Raw genomic sequence first — 24573 nt, 5'->3', positions numbered from 1 at the left:
CAGGAAAATGTTCTTTTTCCCACTAGTATGTGCCTTGTGCCGTACCAAAAAGAATTGGCGCTTGAGCCCTCCGGTTCCCTCCATTAGATCGCCGAAAACGCGTGGCACAGAGGCGCGTTCGCGAAAACCGTCAGGGACGATACATCGGCCACAAGAGGAAGATATTTACGAATGTACAAGCTGGCCTTGTATGCTTTTGAATAGCTTCTTGGTTCCCCTGGGGATGTTTTAAGTCTAGGGTGACCGTTTGCCCTCCGGCAGTACCCGTCCAGGAAAGGATTCGGAAGAGAACTTGAATACGCCGTGTCTTCACAGGCGTGCACGTCTCCTCCAAGTCTATTTACCAATCCAAATAAGCACATGTTTCTACAAGCGGGGACCCCGCTTGTTGGTCCAAAACCCGGGCTCGGGTATCTTCGACAGCCGCTTTTTTGGCGCTCGCCATGGGTCTGCTTTTTCCGTTTTTCGGAGCCTTGGCTCCTCAGGAACGGGGTTTGCGCAACCCTCGCTTGCGGCAAGATTGACCTGCAATACGAATAAAATACTTTTGTTCTCGCCGACAGCAGGGGAGGACGGCATGGGGCTCGTTTACCACACGGGAATCAAAGCACATACGCTGCTTCACTGCGGGACAGATTCTGGAACAGGCATTTTGAAAAACTGGACCTGGCTCTCACCTCAATACGACTAACACTCCGTCTCTCCTTATCTCCCTATAGGTCAACCTACTCAGTGTTGTTCTATGTGACGGGGCATCCTGCCATCCGTCACCCACGAGCACAAGAAAACAACCTTTTGTTTAGCGAACGGCACCGGACACAAGGATAGCACTCCGTTCTCGCTGATGGCGAGATACCACGCGGCAACTATCCGCAGGTTTAAAGTACCAGTTTATTCATCTTTTGCGCAGCCGCTCTTCATAGACGTGCGGACAATTCGAAGTGAAGAAGACCGGTGCTTTGCCTTCGTCAAGAACAAAAGAAACCGGCGGCTCCATCCTCTCCTGGTCACCTGCGGCCTCGGAGGCCCGCAATAGCCAAGCTGCGTCTCCCTGGAATCCCTCGGGCTGCCTCCGTGAAAACCGATCCCTTTACTCCTCTCCCTCTCTCCACCTTTCTTTGTCTCTGCGTCTCTGCTTCTTCCAACATGAGTCCGTCTTCGGCGGCGCCAGTTCCGGAGGTGGAGCAAATTCACGGCGCCTCCTCAACGTTGGAGGTTCCGCGGTGTTCCTCCGACCCAGAGGAGACTCGCACGGGTTCGAACATGGCCCTGGTAAGGCCGCGTTTTCCTCGCCACTGCACACGCGTTTTCCACAGAATAGAAATAAGATTTGCTTGACGCACCCCTGCCCGCGCACGCACAGAGAACACGTTCAAGAACGAGCGAGTTTAACCCGGTGGGCCATCTAGGAGGAAGAGAGAAAACAGACGCACCGGGAGGAAGAGCAAAACTCAAATGGGATAAAGGAAGAGCTCAAAAAACGGCGACGTCTGTAAACCGAGAGAGTGAAAGGCGGGGAAATGAGAAGAGTCCTCGACTCTAGTGGGTCAAATGAAGCGATCGATTACCCTCATCAGTCAACGAGTCGAAGACGCACTTGCTTTGTTATCTGGACTACGTCGTTTGCAGAACATGACGCAGTTCTGCTTTTTGGCGCCTCCGCGTCATCGGTTTGTACGGTCTGAAAAAAGGACTCCCGTGTTCCCTCTTCGCCTTGGTAAAAGCGCAACACTGTTGCAATATTTTGCTGTCTGCCTGTCGTATGCGTGTGCGGAGCCCTTAGTCTCTCGTCTGGAGTTACGGCTTCGATAAAGACCTTGTCGGGGGCGTACAGAGTCTCGGCGAAGCCGGATCGGAGCGAAAACCAATTTTCTTCGTTTCGGGTACGACAGGTGTGATTTTCACTCATGACGACGAAGGCAAGAATTCTCAGACTCTCCTTCAAGGCCATGTGAACGCCATCACCGGCGTAGTCGTTTCGAGTGACAAAAAACGGATTGTCACAGCGGACAGAGGAAAGGTACGTGGAAGTCCAGTTAGGCTGCGTCGCATGGCTCTAGGCGTTCCCACGTTGAAGTTCGAGAGCAACACTGGACGAAGCGACCTGAGGAAAGACGGAAGCTCGACTGAACGAACATCTGCTCAAAGAGAAATACGGCGAGGATCTCAAGCAAACGGGAGGCGCTACCACACAAGTCATTCCTCATTTTCTAGAGCAACTTCAATATGCGCGACGTCCTGGAGCACGGGAAGCAGTTGGAGGCGGAAGGTCCGCAGCGAGTTCCTTCGTATCTGCACTCACGCATGTTATGTGTGGATAAAAACACGCAAATGTATTTGTGTGAAGGTAGATTTATATATAGTTATTGAAATATGTACATACACGTTTAAATAGTGTGTCGATTTGGGTCTCGGTTTGTAAGCACGCCCGGATAACGATCAGGGAAAGTTGAATCCACTATCAGTTACCCCTTTCGATGCATAAACGTACGTCTACTCATACAGGCAAGAACGTGAAGTCTACAGTAATGCTTCGAGTGTACTTTGGTTTCTGCCAGGACAGTCTCCTGGTTGTCTGGGACAGTGAAACAGCGACTCCAGTCAAAACGATCTTCCGGCCTCATCCGACTGGTAAGGTCTTTTCCCGACTTTTTCGAGAACATCGAAAGAGAAGCCCTGGTGAACTCGAGCGAAAAGCATGACTCGAGGCTCAGCATGCGCGGGAGCAGCCGAAACGTGATACCGCTGTGTATGCGACAGTAGAATTGTCATGTATACGCATAGGTGTAGTTGTCCACGCCCGGTAAATTCGAATAGAATTGATAGTCCAAGGACAACTTCCCCCACGTATATACAGGAAGCGAGTCCTAGACACTCTACTCGTCAGGTAACAAATTGCCATCACGATTTTCACATGTGTGTGTAGAGATGCATGTACACACCCTAACTTACAGCAGCAGCGTGCATGCACATATTTATATAGGTAAGCTATCCCCTATATATAGATACATATAGGTTACGGCCACATAAGTGAGCGAAAGTCCTTACCCAGATAAGGACGTACATCAGCAACCCACCACGAATAGGTATTGGACTTCACTCAGATGAGGCAGGTATGCAGAGACGCTCCGTTTTTCCGGGTTCTGGTTAGCGGGTCATCGGCGTCCGCCCGAAAAAAGATGAGTTTCAGGACAGGGCTCTGTTTTCCCCGGAGTGTCTTTGCCTAAGACGCTGCCTGCGCGAAGCTGAAGATGCACTCGTCTCTTCGTTGACATTCCGGCCCTTCTCCCTCGGCTCTGTCTTTCCAGGTGTCCAGGCTGTCGACATAACTCCAGACGGTCGCTTTATCGTCTCTCTGTCTGCTGCGATTCCTCGCGAGTTGATTGTGGAGGCGGGCAACGGGCCGAACCCCGGAAGTAAAGGCGCGACTCACGGCTCGGGGAAAGGCGAGCAGGGAGAGGACGGAGAGACCACAAAGAGTAGCAAAACAGACGGGAGAGAAGGCGGAGCGAACGAGCGAACTGCGACGGACGCGAACGCAAGCACAGCGAGGAGCAGCGATCGGTCGAGTCTCGAAAGCTCGGAGAGGACGGGAAGAAGCACACAGTCGACCTGGAACGGCCAGAGTGAATTGGACGCTTCAGACGGGACACGGTCTCCACAAGATCCACAGGTCTCGAGTGCAAGCAGCCAGGAAAGAGGCAGCTTTGGAAAGCGACAAACCTACCAGAGCGTTGCTGTGTGGGACTGGAGAGAGCCAGGGTACGAGGGGGAGCGATGCGGAAGAAAGGGACAGTCGACGGTCGCGGCACCGAAAACTGTGCAGTCAAACTGCGAAAATGGGCTTGTATCCACGTCTAGGTTGGAAGGGAAGTATACAGTGGCAAAGGTGTGGAAATATGAACGCACATGCAGATACAGATGCATTTGTATACATGTAGAGGCCGCGAAATTGGCAAGGGACCGCTGAAAGATACATCCGCAGGTGGTCAGGTAGCTAAACGGTTTTCCTGTGTGCGTTCACACAAGGGGAGAAGAAGTTTCATTCTCTCCGGGACAGACACCAGCGAGACGTGAAAGCGCATGTGAATGGGCTATCTCGAGTATTCGCACGGATATTCGTGGAAAGGATCATAGCGCCTCATGGTAATCGAAAGTTGTTTTTCTCCCTCTGTTCTGTGCAGAAACGCCCCCATTTGCGTGGCAGTGATTGCAACACCTGACCTGCAGGTATGCGTCGAGGATTGCCTAATTTCCCTACGCACACTCTGTTCAAGTGAAGCCGCTTCAATACACGCAAGTTATCCACGCACAGACTCGCCGACTCTCGCTAATGTTTCTTGCGTGGTGAAGCTGTCTATTCAGTTTGTTGGGTTAAACGAATCTTCAACTCCTGTATGGTAGCTGATAACATGTCGAACCCGACTCGAGGCCGCACCTCTCTCTGAAAGGATGCGGCAGAGATTTTCGGCTCTATCGGGCCATTCTCCCGCTGAAATGTTCATCGCAACAGTCAGGCGAATTTGAGTTGTGGATACGGAGTTACAAGTCCAGATTTGGGCAGGAAACGTGAGGGTCAGGACGTGAAGCAAATGGTACTAATCACGTTTCGAGCCCTATGGTGGTTTCTACTTAAGAACTGCATGCCGTTCACCTTGGGCGTCTGAGTCTCGGTGACCTGGAAAAACGCCTCGACGCGAAGACGGAATGGAAGACGAACCAGTTTTTTTGGAGTCTCTCTCAGGACGCTCCAAGTGAGGGGGGAACCGCGAATCTGTGCAACCAGCGCGATTTTTGCGGAGTGCACGGTTGATGTGTGTCGTTGCAGCATTCGGTGTTGTTTAACAGCACAGATGTACACGAGATTCTCACAAATGGAAAGAGGCGAGTTTTCTTCTGGTTTTGGGAAGAAACGAGTGACTACTTTCACTTCTATTCTCCTGCACTCCAAGCAAAAGACTTCAAGCAGAAAATCGGAGATTTCACGAGATCTATTTTCCTCCCAAACTCAACAAAAGCCGCAACAGGTGAGCACTTGGCCACGCCGACGGTCGATGCAGCTGTGCCTGTGAAAACATAGGCATGCGATTGCACGGTGATGTTTCGTATATGCATCTATGTACACGTAGTAGACACTGGAAAATGTGCATCGATGGGCCGTCCATGCTGCGCGCGAAAAAGATCAGTGATGACTTGGGCAGGAGAGCGACGGTCGCCGCCATTTTCTTCCTTTACGAAGACACTGAGCTTCCGGCAACCATTGCAAGCAGTTGACAGCTCTGTTCAAACGATCGTACCTATGCGCCCAATTCCAGGTCTACAGCTCGGTGTGTGCGTGCACAGATTCAGAGGGGAATCTCTCCATTCGCCGCTGGGGTTTGCATCCATCTTCACGTGCGGTTTTCGCGCATCCACGTTTTGTAGGCACAGTCGACGGAGACGTCGTCCTCTGGGACTTGAGTCTCATTGTTGACGGGTGAGCTCTCAAGCAGCGGCGGCAGTTGTGCCCATGCACAGAGTCGCACAGATTTTGCCTACAACTGCACGGCACATAGAAAACAAGGCGAAGAAGGTGGTTTTCTGTTCTCATTCCCCAGGGCGAAAACAATCAACGAATGGAGGAGCAATGGAACATGAGGGCGAAGTGGAGCCTGAGCGAATGGTAGCAAACAACGATAAAGTGTAAACAAGAAAGCGGCTCTACAGACACACCAAATGCGCACGTGAAAAAGCTTTCTACAAAGGCAAAATGATTACCCGAATGAAAAGGTCAAAGACGCAGGAAAAGTCTGGCCGTTCGGCCTACGTGTCGCCTTGGTGACAGCTGCCTCAAGCGTGGTATTCGTTCTCTGCTCATATGTGCTGAGCACTTGCGTGCGTGCGAACTGGAATTGAATGTGTCGTCGCGAGACTCGGCAGGTTTCTGCCGATTCGACCTCGAGACAAAAACCACCGAAGCTTTACCTCAGGCGAAGCGGTATGCAGCATGGCACTTGCCCACGCTCCTCGAGACCTTTGAGCTGGTGCATGTTTGACGCCTCGAGCCCCCAAAGGAAAGGAAAACGCAAAAAAAGAGCGGCTAAACAACGAGTGTGCTTCCGTACCTCTGCATTGCTACGCATTTGATCTTCTGCGCTTTCACACCCTTCAGCCTCAGCAGACCAGACGAGCGACGCGCAGTGAGAATCCTGAATCTGAACCGCGCAGCAGTGACGTTCCTGTTTGTGCATGACGAGAACTGGATTGTTGCTGGCTTCGCCGATGGCGTCATTGGGTGAGCGTCTTTCTCCGCCTTCCGCTTGATCGCGCACACACACACAGGGGCGTTGAACTCCTGCGGGGAACGTTTGAGAGGGCTTCGGCCCCTGGGCAGGAGTGATTCTTTGGTCTTTCTGTTCGTGACATGCAGCTTCTACGACTTCCAGTTCCGCATCTCGAGGTGGTTTGACGGCTTCAATGCAGTAAGACCGCCATCGTTTCTTCGATTGCGTTCGGGCCACAAAAGGAAGTGTGCACTGCGCTGCCTCCTTGACTTGAAGAAAGCGAACAAGCAGCAGATATGCGACGGGTTAACATCAGTGTGGTTCCTTTCTTTAGCATCGATGCCACCCAATAATCATTGTTCCTCGTATGCAGACCCTTTTCAAAGCCTTCGGGTTACGCGAGTGTATGCATGCAGGCGTGTAGATATACAACATTTTTTCGCATATGCATGCGTATGCAACTAAATATAAACAGCTAGTCGCCAGCGTGAATCGCCACGTAAATGTGTATCACTGAGTACACGTACAGGAAGACGTATGCACAGATATATGTGGCGCAAATGCACAATTCTCTCTCTCTCTCTCTATATATATATATATATACATACATATGTGAACAGTCTAGGGGGATTCATACAACTCCGCATTATAGTGCCTCTCGGCTTTCTGCAGGGCCCGATAAATTCGATTTCATTCGACTACATGCCTAGCCGAGGTACGGTGGCTCTGAAGCATCACCTCAAACGTTTCCAAGCACTGTCATGACTCGTGAGGAGACAGAATGCCTGCGGTGTCTGCGCAGTCCCCTGGTGCGGCACACGACCCTGTCGAAGGCTGGGCTTAATGTATTAGCTATGGCAACTCGAAGATGAGGATTTCGCCCCAACGGGTTCCACACACAGCCAAAGCTGGCGCCGCCAAGCCTTCGGAATATGATGCATGCATACTGGAAAAATGTTTCTATCTCTGCACAAACTGCGGAGAGGCAAATCCGGGATTTTGGTGCTCTAGGTGTTGCCTGCAATTTGCGTTCCTTTTGTCTCGTGTGTCGACGAATGCCTCACCCTCACGGGACGATGTACACGGTCATAAACACAGTGCATCCAACGCCCTTTCGGGTTGTCTTTCCTGCCACAGTACCTCCCCCCCGTTTGATTTGCTCTCGTCTCTGAAATGGTTCTCTTGCGCGAGCTCAGCAGCGCGCCCCATGTCTCCTGGCACCGGACGCAACGCCTCTCGTCCGTCGAGAACGGAGGACAAAACGGGGGTGTTTCTGGGAGGTTCTGCTGGAGGGCGCTCCCAGAGGAAGAAACTCTTGAGACCGCAACAGGAAAAAGAAAGAACTCCTCCGTTTCTCTTCTCCACTGCGAGTGCATCGATTGTTCAAGTCACGCCGCGCTCCCCCTCGCAGGGCGATGGCGCGGTGTGGAAAAACCAGTTGCAGTAGGCCTCTTTCTTCTCTCTGGAGTCGGTTTTCCGTTCGCAGGAAAAGCGAAACCCGACAACCCCAGCTGAACTTCCACGCGAGGCTGGGGTCTCTTAATAAATGCGTGCGTGTGCGATAATTATATCAATGCATTGCCCATGAACGTAGAACTTGGATCCGGAAAACGAAGCCATTCACGGTCTAGGCCAGCGGTCCCCGTCGTAGGACATACTTTCCCTGTCCTGTTTGCTTCTGTATTTAGCCAAATTAAGTTGCTTCAACTGGCGTAGGGGCGTTCCGTCTTTTGACGGACCTGTGCTTTTCCACGGGGCGTGACACATCAAGGCATGCGCTTCTGTCTGCGGCGCGGGTGAAGAGTGGAAAGGTTTTGATCGATGCGCAGACCTCTGAGCAGGCGTGTTGGTCCAATTTTCGACTCTCTCTCTACTGTACACTTGCGTAAGCACGCATGCGCATAGTCATTTACCCACACAGAATATCTCGGGATAAGGTGCATCTGTAAGATGCATACATTTGATAGAGACATTATATACAAAGATAATAGAGTTGCGGCATGCATATACGTATCTGCATCTGTTTCTGAAACCGTAGAGAAACATGCCGCTCTAGAGCTCTTTCTCCCTTTCTCCTCCTCCCTACCCTTCCTATGTTTATATGTGTATATGGATGCATGCCGTCGTTCAGACAAAAAACGGTCTTTCAAGGAGTCGACGCGGCTCCTCGGGGCATGGCGACGCATCCAAACCTGCCTTTGATTGGAGTATGTGGCGTGTCAGGTGAGCAGTGACCGTGGAGCAAGCGCTCATACGGTCTGCCCTAGAAGAAAATCAACATATCCTTCAGTGTTTTATTCAGGCTGCGGCGGTATTGGCCAGGGGGCCGGCCGAATCCCCCTGCCTCCTACTTTCCCCCCAGGCCACGCGTCTACGTTTCAACCTACAATCTTAATCCTGTCTCTACGCAGTCCCCCGGCAGGCGGCACAACCTCTTTGTCCACCACACGGATATTGAAAACCTCTTTCGCAGCGCAGGCTCCTGTAACACTGCGAAGAAATACAATGTGGAGCATACAGCGGGATTGCCAGCCTCTGAGAGTTTCATCCATAGGCTCCGCTTTGCTTTTCGGCAACAGACAGAGAGATGTCTTACGTATGCTGCGCCTGCCGTTCGTACGCAGGATATCTCAAGCTGTGGAACTACCACACTCACCGCTTGATCGTCAACCACTGGTTTGAAAAGCTTTCCCCGAACGTAGGGTGACGAGGAACTCAGTCCAGAACATACAGACACGGTCTCCCACCGCCACAGACCCACTGAGCGCGATTCCTGACTTGGCGTATGCGTCAGCCGGCACAAGCAAACTCCGTCAATAATTTGACGCGCCCGCATCAATGCTGGCGAACGTGGATACGCACACTCACCTAGCTGGGACGAGAAGTGGGAGTAGGGAGAAAGGAAGGTGGATCTAGGGTGGTAGCTGGGCGTTGCTCCAGAACCCGCCCGATGCAGACTTCTTACCACGTCTAGCATCTGGGAGACAAGACTCGAAAGAACCACAGCACACGCAGCACCTAACCGGCACTCCGTAGGCAAACCACGAGGAAACGCTGCTGATGAGAAACGTGTCTAGTACACATTAAACGTTTTTTGCGGAGCCGACAAAGAGCGTCACAGAGATGAGGTCCCATCCTGTGAAGCAGCCACGAGAGCATAACGGGCTACGTTTATACGAATGCACTTGCCAGCTCGTCGGGGCGTAGATGGCTGTCCCTCCCCCTTCCCCCTAGGTCGTGGCATTCTCTAGTGACGGCAAACTCATGGGCGTTGGTTTTGGAAACGGCCAAGTGAAGATTTACGGCCTCGAAGAGAGCCTTTTGAGCGAGCTCTGTGGGAGCAGCGAGGAAGCGGTAGATACCCAGGGCTCCCCTGACGCGAGCGAGGCTGTTCGTCTGGAAAGAGGCGACGGCAAAGCGCCTGCCTCGACCGCGAACGAAGCCGACGATTCGCTGGCAGAGCCGCCAGGAGGCGAGACCCGCCAAGGAAGAAATGATCCAGGCCGCATTATGGTGGAGCTCATGAGCAGTAAGGAATCAAGGGAGGCTGTGACGCATGTAAGGAGTTTTCACCGCGGCAGCGAAAGTCTTGAAGAGTTTCGCTACCCTAAGGATGTCCTTTCACGCCAAACGAACAACTTCAGGGAACTGCGAAGCAGCTGCCTCAGGCCGTCAGACCACCTGACGCGTACACATTGGTGGAAATGTTATCGTACCAAACCCATTCTGTATTAGACAAAGCTCGCCTCCGCTCCCATCCAGAGCAGTTTGGGGAAGGCTGCAGTCGAGGCGGCTTTCTAACTCGGCTCAGGCGAGATTTCGAAGTCAACCTTCGTGACCAGTCGATAGATGCGCAGGCTGGCCTGTTTGTCGTGGTGTTAGTGGGAGGTGTAATATAGTGTTTCACACGTGGCAGATCACCATCTGACATGTACAGGGTGCGGGGTTTATTTCTATATCGTGTTAACTCTGCTGCACTTCCAACAGACACGGCTTTTGCTTGTCATGCAGCGTGGTAGAGAAGGATTGGAACAGTCCAGCTGCTCAATGGCCGCAGTTGCGCTAGGACTGCTCGGTGTCTGCTGTGAGGCGTTCACCTCACAGCACGGGTGTTCAAGCGGTTCTTTGTAGAAAGGAGAAAGTGACAGTTTCGCAACATCCTGGCCCCGCACTGCATTGCCGAACGGATTCACAAGTGTTTGAAAGGGAAACACCCAAAATCGCCACGCGCAAGCGAGAGATCGCCTCTTCCTATGTCCTTCCCATTGCAGATATGTTTCAGTGAAGACTGCTGCCACGTCGCCGTGGCCCAAGCCGACCGATGTATCTGCCTGTACAAGTAAGGCGCGTACAGTGAGACAAGGAAATCACCGTTTTTTGTCCATGTGCGCTGTCTGTGTTTCGTGGCACAATCGAGAAGCTGGCGTCGTTTTCCCTCTTTTCGACACCCACTTTCGCCCTTGACTCTTTGGCAATCAGTGAGCAGGTTCCACAGACCGGCACAAAGTCTCACAGTGAGACGAACCTGCCCTCGACCCACTGCAACGCCAAAAAACAGAAGTTAACGAATGGGCTAATGCCTTTCAGATGACGGAAGTGAATGCCTTTCAGTAGCCGGTGGAGCAGTGTATCTCTCCTGCTCTTTTCCCGGGGCTAAAATAGACTTGTTTCGCCCTTGTTTTTTCTGCAGACTCGGCTACCGAATGGGCGACACAAGTCTGCCGCTCGAGTGGATATTCTCAGGTAACGAAACCACGCCGTGAGCTCGCAACTGCATGCAAGATACAAGGACACCACCAGAAAAATAGTTTCCTGCTCTTTCGAGCAAGCTGTTGGCGCACACAAAGAGGGGTCTCCGTTTGCCCAGCACACCTGTTTCGCATGTCTGATGTTGCGCCGTACTACGCCTTTCGACAGCAACCCACTTTTCGTCAAGACCAGTCTTCCAGCTCTAGGTTTTATCTACAGACACGGGGTCTGTTGTGTTTTTATACGGTGGTTGTCCTTCGCTTTTTCCCTCCTACGTATTCAGAGCCATGCACTTCTCCTCTCTCTCCGAATCACGCTCAGTTCTGTCCGATGAGCACTGTCCCCATGCCCCCGTTTCGCTACAGGGAAACATCGTTCCCACTGGAGACGGGTCGTGGGGTTGACGTTCTGCGCCTCGGCACCGGCGGAGAGAACTGCGCATTTCGCAAAGGCGGACTCTTTCAACTTTACAGGGTTTCCCTCTGCTCTCAGCGGCATCGGCACCAGTCCTTGCATCTCCCTGTGTCAGCCACCGTCAGGTTTCACCTCTGCAAGAAGCTCAACTGCTGCGCCCGTTCCCCGCCTCTTCTCTGTTGGGGAGGACCGGCGGCTTGTCGAATACGACGTCCAAAACTCAACCGAGTTCACAGGCAAGCGACATGGGTCCAAGCGATACCAGGAAGGCCACCGACAGACAATGTGTATCTACCTACCTCATGAGTTCGCGAGTGCACCTCAGCTCACTTCCAGCCATCTATGCATGCCACTGTATGCATATACAATGCATGTGTACATGTGTGCACTTGAACTGAGGTCTGGACGTCGGATGATTCGCGGGCGTCTCTGTCCAGACTGGCACACTGGCAACGGAGTCAGTTGTGCCTGCGGTTTGAAGCAGAACGAGGGGCCTGTCCGCGATTTGTGCTGGCTCGGCTGCAGGTCTAATCATCAGCTCTGCTACAGTGATCGAGCAGCAAGCAGTACCGAAGGGTTGTCTAGCCATCCAACCAGAGGAGGTCAGTGGTGTAGCGAATGCACGCGCGCAGATGGATGAGGGGGTTGTTCGACGCCCCCACAAAGTGACTCAGCACGGGCGACCGTTGGGGAGTTAGGTGTTTGTAAGGAGACAGTGTGTCAGTTCCAAACGCAGCAAGGCACAATTATATCTGCAAAGACTCTCGCTAAAAAAAACAGTGGTGCCTGTGTGCGAACGTGTGTCGGGGTGTCAGGGGAGCGCCGATGTGCACGTCCTGGTCTACACCAGCGACTTCAAAATGAAGATCTGGAGCGCAAATTCCCGCTCGTGCATTCGGGTGCGTCGAGCAGCCAAAACTTCGGGCCCCCGCGCAGGTGCCGACTGCGTAATGCAGATGTCACACTCTCCCACAAGAAGCTGTGTTTTTGAAGGCCCTCTGGGGCCCGGTAGCTCAAGTGCGCCAGAAAACACCTGCGTTTAACACAGAGAATGACGAAGGCAGCTGCTCTGGTCTTCTAAGTTCCTGCCAGCTTTTGACCGAAGGTTCTAACTAGACAGGTGAAGTCTCATATCAGAATGCAACACCTGTGCAGCCTTTTGAAGGTTGGCTGCGAATTGTGTCATTAAGACGGTGGCAGTACCCAAAAAGCACACGGATAATGTCTAGCAAAGACGAGTCGCAACATTTGTGATACCGGAAGTCATTGCAACGTTGCGTCAGTTCCACAAGCTCTCGAGAGCAAACGACTAACAAATGGAGGTGAAAACCAAGTAAAATTGTAGAGGGCAGTGGCACAGCGATACAGTGGTAGCCAGAGGCGATCTACAGTCGACATGCAAAATACGGCGGTTTCCCGTTTTTCTTCTTTACAGACCACTCTCGCTCCGACGCACGGCGGGGTACTGAACAGTGTAGCTGACGTGTCCTATCGGCACAAAAAAGCTCGCAGGCAGCGAGACTGCAGTCAAGGCGAAGACAATGGACAGTCTCCTGAGGAAGAAGAGACCGAACAGTTAGTATTACACTTGAACAGAATGCCGAAATGAGATTCACGCTTACCAACGAGCTCAGAAAGTGGAAGCGTCGTTTACGTATGCCTTTCACGGCGCTAGAGATATTTCAGGTCTAGGTAGTTTGTGACGATGACAGTGCGTGCCATCGACTGGATTTGTTTTCGTTCTCTTTTTTGTGGCATCCTCTTTATTTGCGATAGACGTGCTGGCGAGCATCTGGTGTGACGTGAGCCGCGACAGCACGGCCCCAGGAAAACGCCTAGTCATTTCGGCGGTGAATGATAGCGCATGCGAAGAGAAGGATTCTTTTCTTGTGTTCTATTTCGCGCGACTTTCGAACAGGCAGTTCCTCGTATTCTCATGTGGAGAGAGGCTCATCGGCATGATTCAGAAGCCTTTGGACGGGTAAGTAAAAGCTACATTTTAGCTTGTGTGTCGGCGTCAGCGACGAGGGCGAGCGCCTCCTGTGTATGATGGCGACACTGAGATATTGTGCACATAACGCGATAAGACGGTTTGTACCAGGCGACTGGGAACTGCCAGACGAAACCACCCAGGATAAGGACACAGAGATCTATAGAAGGAAGTCTTGTAGCCGCGTTGTACTCATACGCTCAAGAGGTGAAATTCTCTCCTACCTGGCAGCCGACAGTCGACTACGGGCATCGTGAAGAACGTATCAACACGATATTGGGGAAGACAAAAAGAACGCGCACCACATCGAGAGATCACAATTTCCTAGTTCGGGCTACCGAATAATCCGACCGATACAGGTTTTTCGATCTAACAACGGGTTTTCGAAGCAACCGTGGCCTCTGCACGCGTGACTGACCCTTTGAAAAAAACTTGACAGAAAGCGAACACACATGGTTACAGGGAAATATTCGACTTTGAAAATGTTGTGATTTGATACTGGATATTGTTCGCAGTGCGGTTACGTGTAGTGACTGTATGTTGAAACTCACCTTGTCTCTCCCAGCTTTTCACTTGTATTTCCACGCCGAGTGCATTAGTCAATAGATCCACGTTAAACATTCCATTCTACGAAAACTCCCTTCAACGGGTAAGGTCAGCAAACTTTCCTACACATGCTTCTCTTAATAAATCTTCCAAACGTTCCCTTCTTTCACTCTTGTGCTTCGGTGATTCCAGAAACCCTTACAAAGCGATCAGCATGGTAGCCCACCCGAAAGAGATTCCTGCTACAGCCTTGGAGCGCCTGAAAACGAAACCAAGTAAAGAGTTTTTTTTTACTTGTGGAGGAACGGACTTCACAATATGCCAGTGGAAACTGAACCCTTCAGTCGTCATGGCCAACGTGCAGAGAGGTACGGGACTCCGACGAAGAACCACAATGTGTTACCAGATCGAAGGGGATGTCGCTCGAATTCTACTAACGTCCGCACCTGTGTTTCGAGTTTTCTCTCGTAAGCGCTGCGTAATAACACAACATGGTGCCGCTAATATAGGTTTGCTGTCGACGCTGTCACCACACTGACCGAAGCCGTTTCTCCGGAACATTCATGTGACGATTTCCCCGTGACGGCCCTCAGTGTATGTAAAATAGTGATTCGCGCGCCACACTCCCCGGGAAGTGCTCCTCTCTTGACTCACTGTAAGCGAGGAAAAGCTGCAAGCCGTGCTGAATGAACCCGGTTGGAAAGAGGAGTAACGAGCCTCCTCTCATCCCGCCAGATGGCTGCACCAGAACTTTTCTCCCCGCAGGCGGAGACGGAACCCAGCCTTTCAATCAATTGATTCCTGGAGGCGTGGAGGTGCGTGTCCTGCATTTTCGTTTTTTAGAAACCCTTGCTACATTCGATGACTTTCTTCTTTACTCACTAAAGGCCCTGAGATGATGTCGAGATTGAGACGTTCCACGGCTTAGAACATCGCATGCTGCAGCGACCAGTGAATCTCTTCTGGCGTGTGTCCTTCGAACCGTAGTCGCACGAGCAAGTATGGTTCCCGAGTTAAAATAGAGGAATACGAAGATGTCACACGAATGTCCACACACACGTAAGCTCAGATACCCATACCGGCGTGCGTAGTTCTATTACTCGGCAAATGCCGTTGATCAACCGTTCCGCGCAACTGGCGATGCTCTTCTTCACGCGCACAAAGTCAGACAGTCACTGTTCTGGGGTTTGGCGCTTTTTCTCCCGACGTTTCTATTCTGTTCCACTGAAGAGGGATGAAGACTACAGCCCCCGTGAGAAGAAAGAGGAAATCCACGATGGAGTCCGACTTTCTGTCACCAAATTGAGCCCGTTTTCGATGACCTGTTGCGTGCCTCACCCTATTCTTCAGGGAGAGTTTTACCGAAGCATGAAAGACTACTTCTACTACTGTCAGATTCGATCTGAAGGCGAACGCACCACCAAGAGCCGCAAGCTCGACGGCACAGTGCCGCTGACGGAACTGGCTAATTTGCTGTGCGCCGTCGGGGAGTGCCCGTCTCATATGGACATCCAGAACCTCGTTACTGAGTGTGAAAGCATCCCAGTCGAGAACCGACCAGCGTCTGCGGTGGACATCCAACGAACAACTGGAGAAACAGCACGGAAAGTTTCTTTTGAGCAATTTCTCCAGCTTTATGTCAACCATCGTGCCGTGATCAGCGCCGGATATGAAGAGGTTGTCAGTGCTCTTCGTGTCCTTAAAAAGAAGAACCACAACACTCCCTTAACTCCCGAGTTCCTCTTTCAGACTCTTTCCAAGGTAACGAAACATTTCTCCTGAATGGCAAAATGACCACACACATAAAACCCCAAAATGAAAAACAGAAAGGCAATTCAGGATATCGGATTGGTCTCAGTTTTCCCTACACAGGACCGTCTGTGGTTCAGCTTGTCACGACGGCGAGTGTAATGTGTTTAGGAATTGTGCGTCTGCTGTTGTTCCCCGCGACATCTACCGATGGATGTGAACTTGATTACGCTGCTGCGGGAAGCTGAGCCCACAGTCACACTACGGCTGAATAGACATCGGCATCTCCCTCTCGAGACGCCACTGTACTACCGCTATCTGCAGTTACGCTCCGATAGAAACGTGTTGAAGAAATACACAGAACGTTGTTGCCATAGCGGTGAACGTCTCCTGGGAGCCGTAGGTATCCCACGGTATATGATGAAACAAAGACCAAAATTCTGGCCTCGGTTCGTGTGTGCACAGGTTGGAGAGAAGATGCATGAATCGGAATTCGCGAGCTGCATACAGGTCAGCCAGGAAGAAGTCTCAGTTTTTTCGGAGATCTCGGTAATGCTTGCATATATATATATATATATATAGCTGCTCGGACAGGCACCACACACCGTCGGTATTCCAGGTGTGCCGTGCGAAACTCTTCAATAAACGGACATCTGCGGGGTTCAGCTCTGATGCCTGCAGTCTAACGGGACTTTTATACAGAGGACTCTTTTTTCTGGTTTTCGGGTGGCCGTACAGACCCTGTGCGGTACGACATCTTTGGTAGACTTCCTGGGAAGCCCCTTCATCGACGAAGACGCGTTCGCTCGGAAAGTTTTGCTCCTCGAACCCATCAGCGAGCTCTGTGAAGACTGCGAGGGCGGAGAGAAAAGCTGAGTGAAGAACATCTTCGTTGACAGTTCACCATTTGGATATGCTAACATGCTGATGCGTGGATTCGTCTTTGTTAATTCGATGTGTTGCACGTTTTGGTTGCAAATGCATTTATCTAATGAAGTGACCCCCTGCTCTTCAAGAAGACAACGGGCACTTTCCAGTTTGCAAAAAGCCCAATTCAGTGGTTTAGATCTGAATGTCTGTGTATACCGGAATTTTCAATACTGTCCGTGCTACGGGCCTCTCACGGTTTCCTTCCGTAGCGAAATGCAAAATTTGTGATAGAAGACGAGCACCCTTCAGCAATTTTGGCCGATGCCGGACGCATCATTAATTCAGTTACTGCCACTGAAAAGGCTTTGTGGGCGATTTTTCGCCGTGTGTTCTACAATGGTCCCTGGCGAAAAGCATATAAATGTTTGTGGAAGGGCCAGTTTTTTTCCACTCGGTTTCTGTACATCGTTTTTTCTAAATATCTTCCTGTCTTTATTTCTGATCAAGTGATACAATTTCTGCAATTATGTCAACGTCTGCTCCACTCATTCCGAAATGTCGTGACATAATAAGCAGAGGCTACGAATTGCGAAATCGTCACCCCCAAGAGAGCTTGTCTTACATGCGCTGTGTTCGACGCTGTTTTGCAAAGCCATACAGGGCGTATTGTGATTGCACGTAGTTTTTGAATGTCAACGTTTCTCTAGTCATTCGGGAAAAAGAGGCTAGACGATGTGTGGAAACGTGGGCGCAGGGGAACCTCCAAGAATGAGAAGTCGTTTCACAACTCTCGTTCACATTAACTAGAAAAACTCGAGACACTCAGCAAAATGGAAACAGCCATCTGATTCCTTTGCGGTCGCATCAAGAGAAAACAAGAGAAGTCTAGATTTCCGCTGTCTTCACCCAAATAGTGTTCTTCCCGCAAAACAGTGCACTTCTGATAGCGTCTGCCTCGATCGCACATCGCTTTTTCTGAAGTGGGCTATGGGTGGAAAGACGGAGAAAGTGATGGAAAACCATAGGAGACTCTGCCTGTGTTAATAATCTCTGTGCAGTTGCTGCAATCGTGGCAATTTACGAAATTTTAGAGCAGGCGGCTACGGTCGGCGCGTATGCGATCCCGTCCGCTCCTATAGACTGTTGCTGCAGAAGAAAGCCGCACATGCACAGAAAAAAAAGCGCCAGGGAAAACATGACGACCCAGTGTCACATTCTGCACTTTTAGCAAACAAGGTGCATGGGCGCCACACAAAAGGGCGGCCAGCAAGAGCCTTTACGCACGGCCATAGATGTCCATAAAGCATTTGCTCGGGTGCCGAAACGCGCGCTGAACACGTGCATAAAAAGTCCTTGTACACGGTGAAACTGAGAAATTCACCTGTGGTGAAGCCTAGAACATCCGGTTACAGAAAGACAGTTTCCGAATATTTGTTTACCCCTCCAAAGAAAACGCTGCTTGCGTGTGTGTGCCTGCGTGTCGGCCTGATGATATCCCCAAACTCCATAGCCGCTTTGTCCCCACCGTTTATGTTGAAATCTGATTAAACAGAAGCGGGGGCCTTGAAAAGTATTCCTGTTTTGTAAGAGTAAGTTTAGGTCCGATTAGACTCGAGTGCGCTTCCGGTACTTCTAGGAAAGCGACCTGTGGAGACTTCGCATTTCTCTTGTTGCGCTCTTGCAACATGCAGAACCGGTAAGCAGTTCGGTTCCTCCCGGAGAAATTTCTTTCTCAAGCCTAGACAGGCTTCTGTTTTCAGCAGAGGCTGCAGCACGGTTCTTGCGATGTTTAGGTTAAGTGACCCCTCAAAACAGGGCGTCCCTTTCGAAGTTTCTTCCTACCTTCTTTTATCTCAATCAAAACAGAGCAACTCTCGTTGTCTAGCTAAAGGTAGTCCCGCGATTTCGTTTGAACTACCACCACGCCAGTTTGCTATAAATGCATTCCAAAACTACCTAGGCATACCCAGGCCATTTCCATTTTGAGAAGTCTTAACTCCATCTAATGCCCGAACACATGGTCGAGCACAGTTCTGGTTGGATCATTCCGGATCTGTCTGATAGTGCTTTTCTTGACTTACAGTTTTAGAGAGAGCAAGAGATCCAAAGCTTGCTTCGGAAGTCCGGGTCCATTCTTTTAGCTCATCCACCATTTCTCCGCTAGCCAAAGAACCATTTTCACTGCCCTTTAAAGGAGAGTCGACTGAAAGGGGACTGCTGATGCCAGGCTGGTGAACACATCCAATTTTAGAGGAAGAAGCAAACACAATGCGGATCGAAGAAGTGACGTCGACAAAACATGCGCACCGGGTGGCTTCACACAGCCATATCAAGGGCCTTGGATTGAACGAAGATGGGTCTGCCAAAGAAATCTTCATGGGCATGGTTGGACAGGAGAAAGCGAGAGAGGCAGCCGGCTACGTGGTCGAGCTGATCAGGTGCAAGCGCATGGCAGGCAAGGCGCTCCTGTTAGCTGGTGAGGCTGGGGAGGGAACGCGAGACGTAAACCAACGGAAACTAGCGATCATGAGGGAAAAGATTCCATGTTTGCCGGCAAGCACGAGGAAGAAAGAAAGGACCCCCAGGAAAGTGACCGGAACAGATGGCCGAAAAGAAGCAGCTAGGACTGGTTGGGCCCTCTATCGTCCGGTACATTGCGAGATACCTATGACTAAGGAGTTTGAAAAACAGAGACAGTACTCGAACAGAACCGGAGCTGATGTGCGACTCGACCGGTCGATGAGCGTACCGCTACTGCTGGGACTGTATATAATGTACTTACGGTAGTACTATCAAGCCCCTTCTTCCAAATATATTTCATGGAAATCCTAAAATTCGCATGTTTGATTGACATTTAGCCGCCAATATACAATCATCCAAGATATATTTATCTATCGCGGGTTCGGTGATAGCGCAAAACAGTATTTCCGTGTTCTTTGTTGTGGTTCTTAATGGTATTGATACAACGACCAGGTCCACCTGGAACAGGCAAGACTGCTATTGCTATGGCCATCGCGCAAGAGCTCGGGCCCAAGGTTCCCTTCTGTCCGATGGTTGCCTCTGAAGTTTACTCTACTGAGGTGAAGAAAACGGAGATCCTCATGGAAAATTTTAGACGCGCTATCGGCATTAAGATCAAGGAGATGAAGGAGGTATACGAGGGTCAGGTTATGGAAATGGTAGGCACTTGAGAACTTACCACGTCCACGCAGGTACAACCGATGTCGCTAAGAGAGAGATTGCATTGTAGGCCTGCTTAAGAAGGCTCCTTGTCGGTTTCCAACCGGAGAATCGACTGAACAAACACTGTGGTGGGCAAGTTAACACCCGGGGAACTTCGGCTATATCAGGTATACGCCCAGTGTGTCGCTGTGGAGACGAAGAACAAGTACGACAGACACCGCGGTGACAACAGGAGCGAACCAGGGCGTCCACCCGAGGAGAGAGCGAGAGAAGACTTGGGAGAGATAGAAAGAAACGAACGGCACAAAACCACAGAGGGGAAGGAGAAAAGCAACGAGTGGCTAAGGGAGAGCGATAAAGTGGGGGAACAAGGGAAACAGGTGTCGTGAGAGTGGAATCAAACGCAGCGAGCTGTGTCTCCATTTCTGTATCGCCCCAGATCGATGAACCATCTGAGAGCGTTTTGAATGAGGAGACGGATGAAAAGAATAAGCCTGTGACATCTCCGATCAAAATCACTCTAAAAACGCAAAAGGGCTCAAAAACTCTCCGACTGGCTCCACAGATAAACGAAGGTGAGTCTTAACCCTTCCTCAAGCGAAAATGAAGAGGCGAGGAACAGGCACATTGCGCCTCGTCGTCGCGTCATTTGTTGACTCCGTTTCTGACTGAGAACATTGTTTTTTCAACCACTGTCGGGCCCACGCGTATCATCGCGACGGATGAACCTGACGCCAACTATCGCAGCAAAGATCGAGTCACCCGGTGTTCAGTGGTCAGGTCTCAGCTCCAAAAGCACGTATTCGGACCGAAAACGAATCCTTCATGGGTTCCTCACCCCCTCACGGTTTGCCGACCTTACGCTCAATGCACACACAGGCCATGTTTATTGAAACGCTGCTATATCTCTATATAGAAACAGACAGGGATGGGGAGAGAGAGGCACCAGGTACCGCGTACTTTCAACTTCGGTGATATCTCGAAATACCAGGGGGGAAATGGGCTTACGCCCGGTTGCTGTCGGCGGTTTCTACAGGACTAAAGCAGCAACAAATCCGAGTGGGAGATGTTATCTACATAGAAGCATCTACGGGAAACGTCAAGCGAGTTGGGAGGTCGGATGAATTTGCAACGGAGTTCGATCTCGATGCAGATGAATTTGTCCCAATTCCCCGAGGCGATGTGCATAAGAAAAAGGAAGTCATACAGGCAAGTTCACATATGTTCCAATCTGGACGACGGAACGTTTCTTGTACAGTTCCTTTCCTTTTCTGCTGAGGCTCACCAACAACAACGAGCGCAGATTAGAACGCGTAACATTTGTATCATTACATATGTCTGTACATATCCATACCGGTATACTTGCGACCACGTGCACGTACAGAGCCAGAGATTGAGAGATCTGGAAAGCCGGCCGTTCGCGATGTTTGGCATTCGAGCAATAGAAGATCCGCTCTGTGATGCTTTGGGTTTTGCACACTTTGGAACTTTGGCACGCTGATCCCGCTCCTGAGAGACTGCATGCAGTTACGTTGAAGTTGTCCACATTCTGACGCTTCTTCGCGATGCCAAGACGCTTTCCGTTTTTCATTCCTTCAGGATGTGACTCTCCACGACCTCGATGCAGCGAACGCCCGACCGCAAGGAGGAAACGATTTTGCTTCTCTTCTTGGCCAGCTGGCCAAGCCGCGCAAAACAGAGATCACAGAGAAACTGAGAATGGAAATAAACAAGGTCGTGAATCGCTACATCGACCAAGGCGTTGCCGAGCTGGTACCTGGAGTTCTCTTCATCGACGAGGTAATTTTCCGTTTCTTGCCCCCAGTGGCGGGGTACCACCGCAAGAGTTATGGAGCCGCAAGTCAGCCCTTTTCAGTCTCTCCTGTTGCACACAGGTTCCTTCTAAATGTCGCTTCGATGAAACACACGAACTGTCGGATTTGGGCTCTTCAGAGGAACCAACATTCCACGCTTGGCTGTGGTGAAAGGAGAGCCAGAATATGTTTGTTTGGAGCATTGATGCTTTCGGCGTAGAACGTTGAGACAACGTTCTCATATGCGACACAGTGGATTCGGGGAATGTGAAACGACGGCGGTTCAAATCCGTATGTCACTTCCTGCAGCGCTGATTCACTTTTCTGTGAGCTCCCTCGTCGAAGCGTGCTGTGTCTCTGGATCGCTCTCCCTCGTCTGATGCAATGGGTTTCCTGCCTCTCCAGATTCTGTATCTCTTGCAAGTCCCTTCATTTCGATTGTTGAACCGAGAAGAGGCCTTCTCAACACACAGCCTGGGAAAGCATTCCGCTCCACACAGCCTGTCGTTCTTGCCCTCTCCAGGTCCACATGCTAGATATCGAGTGCTTCACGTATTTGAATCGGGCGCTCGAATCGTCTCTCACCCCGATTGTCGTCTTCGCCACAAATCGTGGAATATGCACGATCCGAGGAACTGAGATTCTCTCGGCCCACGGCATTCCGGTCGACCTTCTAGATCGCATGCTCATTGCCAGGACGCTGCCTTACAACTTAGACGAAATTAAACATGTACGTACACAGCTCCGTTGTGTTCGCCGGAGATTCCAGCAAGAGATTGTGCCTGCTTCGACGTCATGGCCAGTGAGAAGGAAGCCGAGACACTACCGCACCGAGGATACTGAAGATGCCTCCAGTAATGAGTTATAATAAGTCAAGGTTGCAGTTCAGGTCGTATTATAGGCAGTCCTGTTACTAGCGGATCCATAGTAGAGCGATGGAAAAGAAGGAAAACAAGGAAGAAGAAGAGAAAAAGAGAACGTTTGCGTTTATCAAAGATTCTCCTCGTGAGAGTCTCCTCAGTTCTTCTGGAGCACTGGGGACAAGAGAGTCTCGCGAATTCAGAGACAGTCAGGCGTTCTGAGTTTCACTTTGGTATTGGCCTTCACCCTTCTAGGAGACAGCCGTCGCTTACTTTGGCAAGAGTAAACGCAAAAGAGCGAACCGTGTAAACACGCGCTCGAAAACATGTTCAAGATGCATGGAACCCCACCGGGTTTTGCGCGTCCATTGCACATGCATACTTTGTGAATAGAGCGAATGTCGCCCTATACAGTTGTGCATGCTTGTAGACGGCAGTCTCTTTCTCCCGTTAGACATTTATATACACTTCTATCCTTCGAAGTGCAGATACACATACGTTTGTGTTTGGAGTTCTGCTACTGTGCTTCAGTTTTTGGAACTTGTCTCGTGTCGGCTGGGAGCCGCGGCATGGTGTGTTTTTGTCAGGTCATCCGAATTCGCGCAAAGATCGAGAATCTCGTCATGGAAGAAGATGCGATTACTCTGTTAGGAGAGATTGGCGAGCGCACTTCCCTGCGCTACGCTGTCCACCTTCTCACGCCCGCATCAATTCTCGCAGAGACTGAAGCGGATGAACAGGCACCAGTTATTACTCTTGACCATATTCATCGGGTGGATTCCCTTTTCCAGGATGCTCGGTCTTCTGCGCGCCGTCTTGCACAGGAAGCAGACTTTTTCGTGCAGTGAAGGAACCAGATGCAACCTGTTTTCAGTGAAAAACAACGCAAAGGAATCTTTCACAGGGAACAGATAGGGGTTGGAAAGGGGATGGGAAATTCAGACCGGCAGTCTGCTTGAATTGGGCACGGCACCCATACCAATGGCGTAACGAAGCAACGCAAAACAGATACGTGGCAGTGGGAGCTCGGCGTTCTCGGTTAGAAGCTTGCATGCATATGCATGCACATGAATATACAGATATATACACACATATGTATATATATATATATATATATATATATATACATACATACGCATACAAATGTACAAATGGCGGATAGATGTGCTGTTTGATGGCACAAGGTTGCAACAAGATATGCTAAAAAGAAAGCACATATCATGACGTGACTCCGAACTGGTCTTCCTTATAGATATTTATAAATAGCCACAACAAGGAAAGGGAACTTTGCGTGTATCGGCCCGAAGATATGATGAGGAAGGTTTCACGAGGCGGCGTACGCCCTTCACGCTGTTTTCTTTCCTTGGATTCCTAATCTCTAATCGAAAAACTTGGCATATTCTGACGTTCGACTGTGGCCTCTGCGTCACTCAGAAAGTCCCTGGCGCCGGCCTGCAAGCATGTTCCAAAATGAGACTCAGAAACGACGTCTCACGGGCGTCTACGGCTCTCTCGCCATAAGAAGTCTCGAAGTGATGCAAAGGCGCAACACATTTGGTTTCTGGTGGGGAACCCCTCTTGAGGGCTTTCTGTGCGACAAGCGATCGGAATTGGGTTTTTAAAAGCAACCAACGAAACCGCCCGCGAGAGACGGTTTAACACAGTAACAATGCAGGGTTTGAAGACGGCAGAATCAGCTTTATCCTTGGTTTCCGTGAGCCACCACATGTATATTAATGCTTAAATACGCAGTTGCAGTAGCATCAAAAAGCGTCTGCAAATCTCGGATCCTAACCAACCTTAGTTCATGCCTGACAATCGTTCCGAGCGGAACTCCGCTTCGCAAAGTAGCTATCAGCATCTGCCCGATTGGTCACAGAACCGACAGAGAAAAGCTCTTAGTTTCGTCCACTGAATCAGGAGACTCCTGGCTGCATTTGTTAACTATAATCGCGAAGAAAAATGATGTATCATCGACACAAACTCACATTGCTTCGATTGGTGCATTACAGTGCTACAAAAACATAACCACGACAGAAGCGGCGCAGCTTCTATCCACAAAAGAGTCAGGCACATTCGGATGCGTGCTTCTCGAAGTCCGAAAAGCTAATAAAAAAGTCTTCAAGTTCGACTTC

The 24573-nt window shown here is 50.6% G+C and overlaps 1 protein-coding gene across 1 annotated transcript; it reads left to right on the top strand.

Moving 5' to 3' along the window:
* Positions 1–1146: 1146 nt before the first annotated feature.
* On the top strand, positions 1147–23286 carry NCLIV_006430 (conserved hypothetical protein; the record flags this gene model as incomplete). Its single annotated transcript, XM_003880153.1, has 27 exons — positions 1147–1272; positions 1784–2020; positions 2559–2631; positions 3309–3762; positions 4185–4230; positions 4829–5027; positions 5425–5476; positions 6152–6274; positions 6410–6461; positions 6936–6978; positions 8888–8966; positions 9515–9821; positions 10535–10602; positions 10954–11006; positions 11952–12028; positions 12242–12325; positions 12862–13001; positions 13345–13407; positions 14155–14330; positions 14728–14777; positions 15313–15723; positions 18273–18277; positions 18906–19057; positions 19555–19760; positions 21364–21564; positions 22102–22308; positions 23026–23286. 27 exons carry the CDS (start codon positions 1147–1149, stop codon positions 23284–23286), a joined length of 3945 nt encoding a protein of 1314 aa, XP_003880202.1.
* Between the last annotated feature and the right edge of the window lie 1287 nt (positions 23287–24573).

Source organism: Neospora caninum, chromosome II, assembly GCF_000208865.1.
Source record: "Neospora caninum Liverpool complete genome, chromosome II".
Classification (NCBI taxonomy): Eukaryota; Apicomplexa; class Conoidasida; order Eucoccidiorida; family Sarcocystidae; genus Neospora; species Neospora caninum.
Note: the sequence above shows the minus strand (reverse complement) of the source record. Positions and strands in the feature narration are given on the sequence as shown.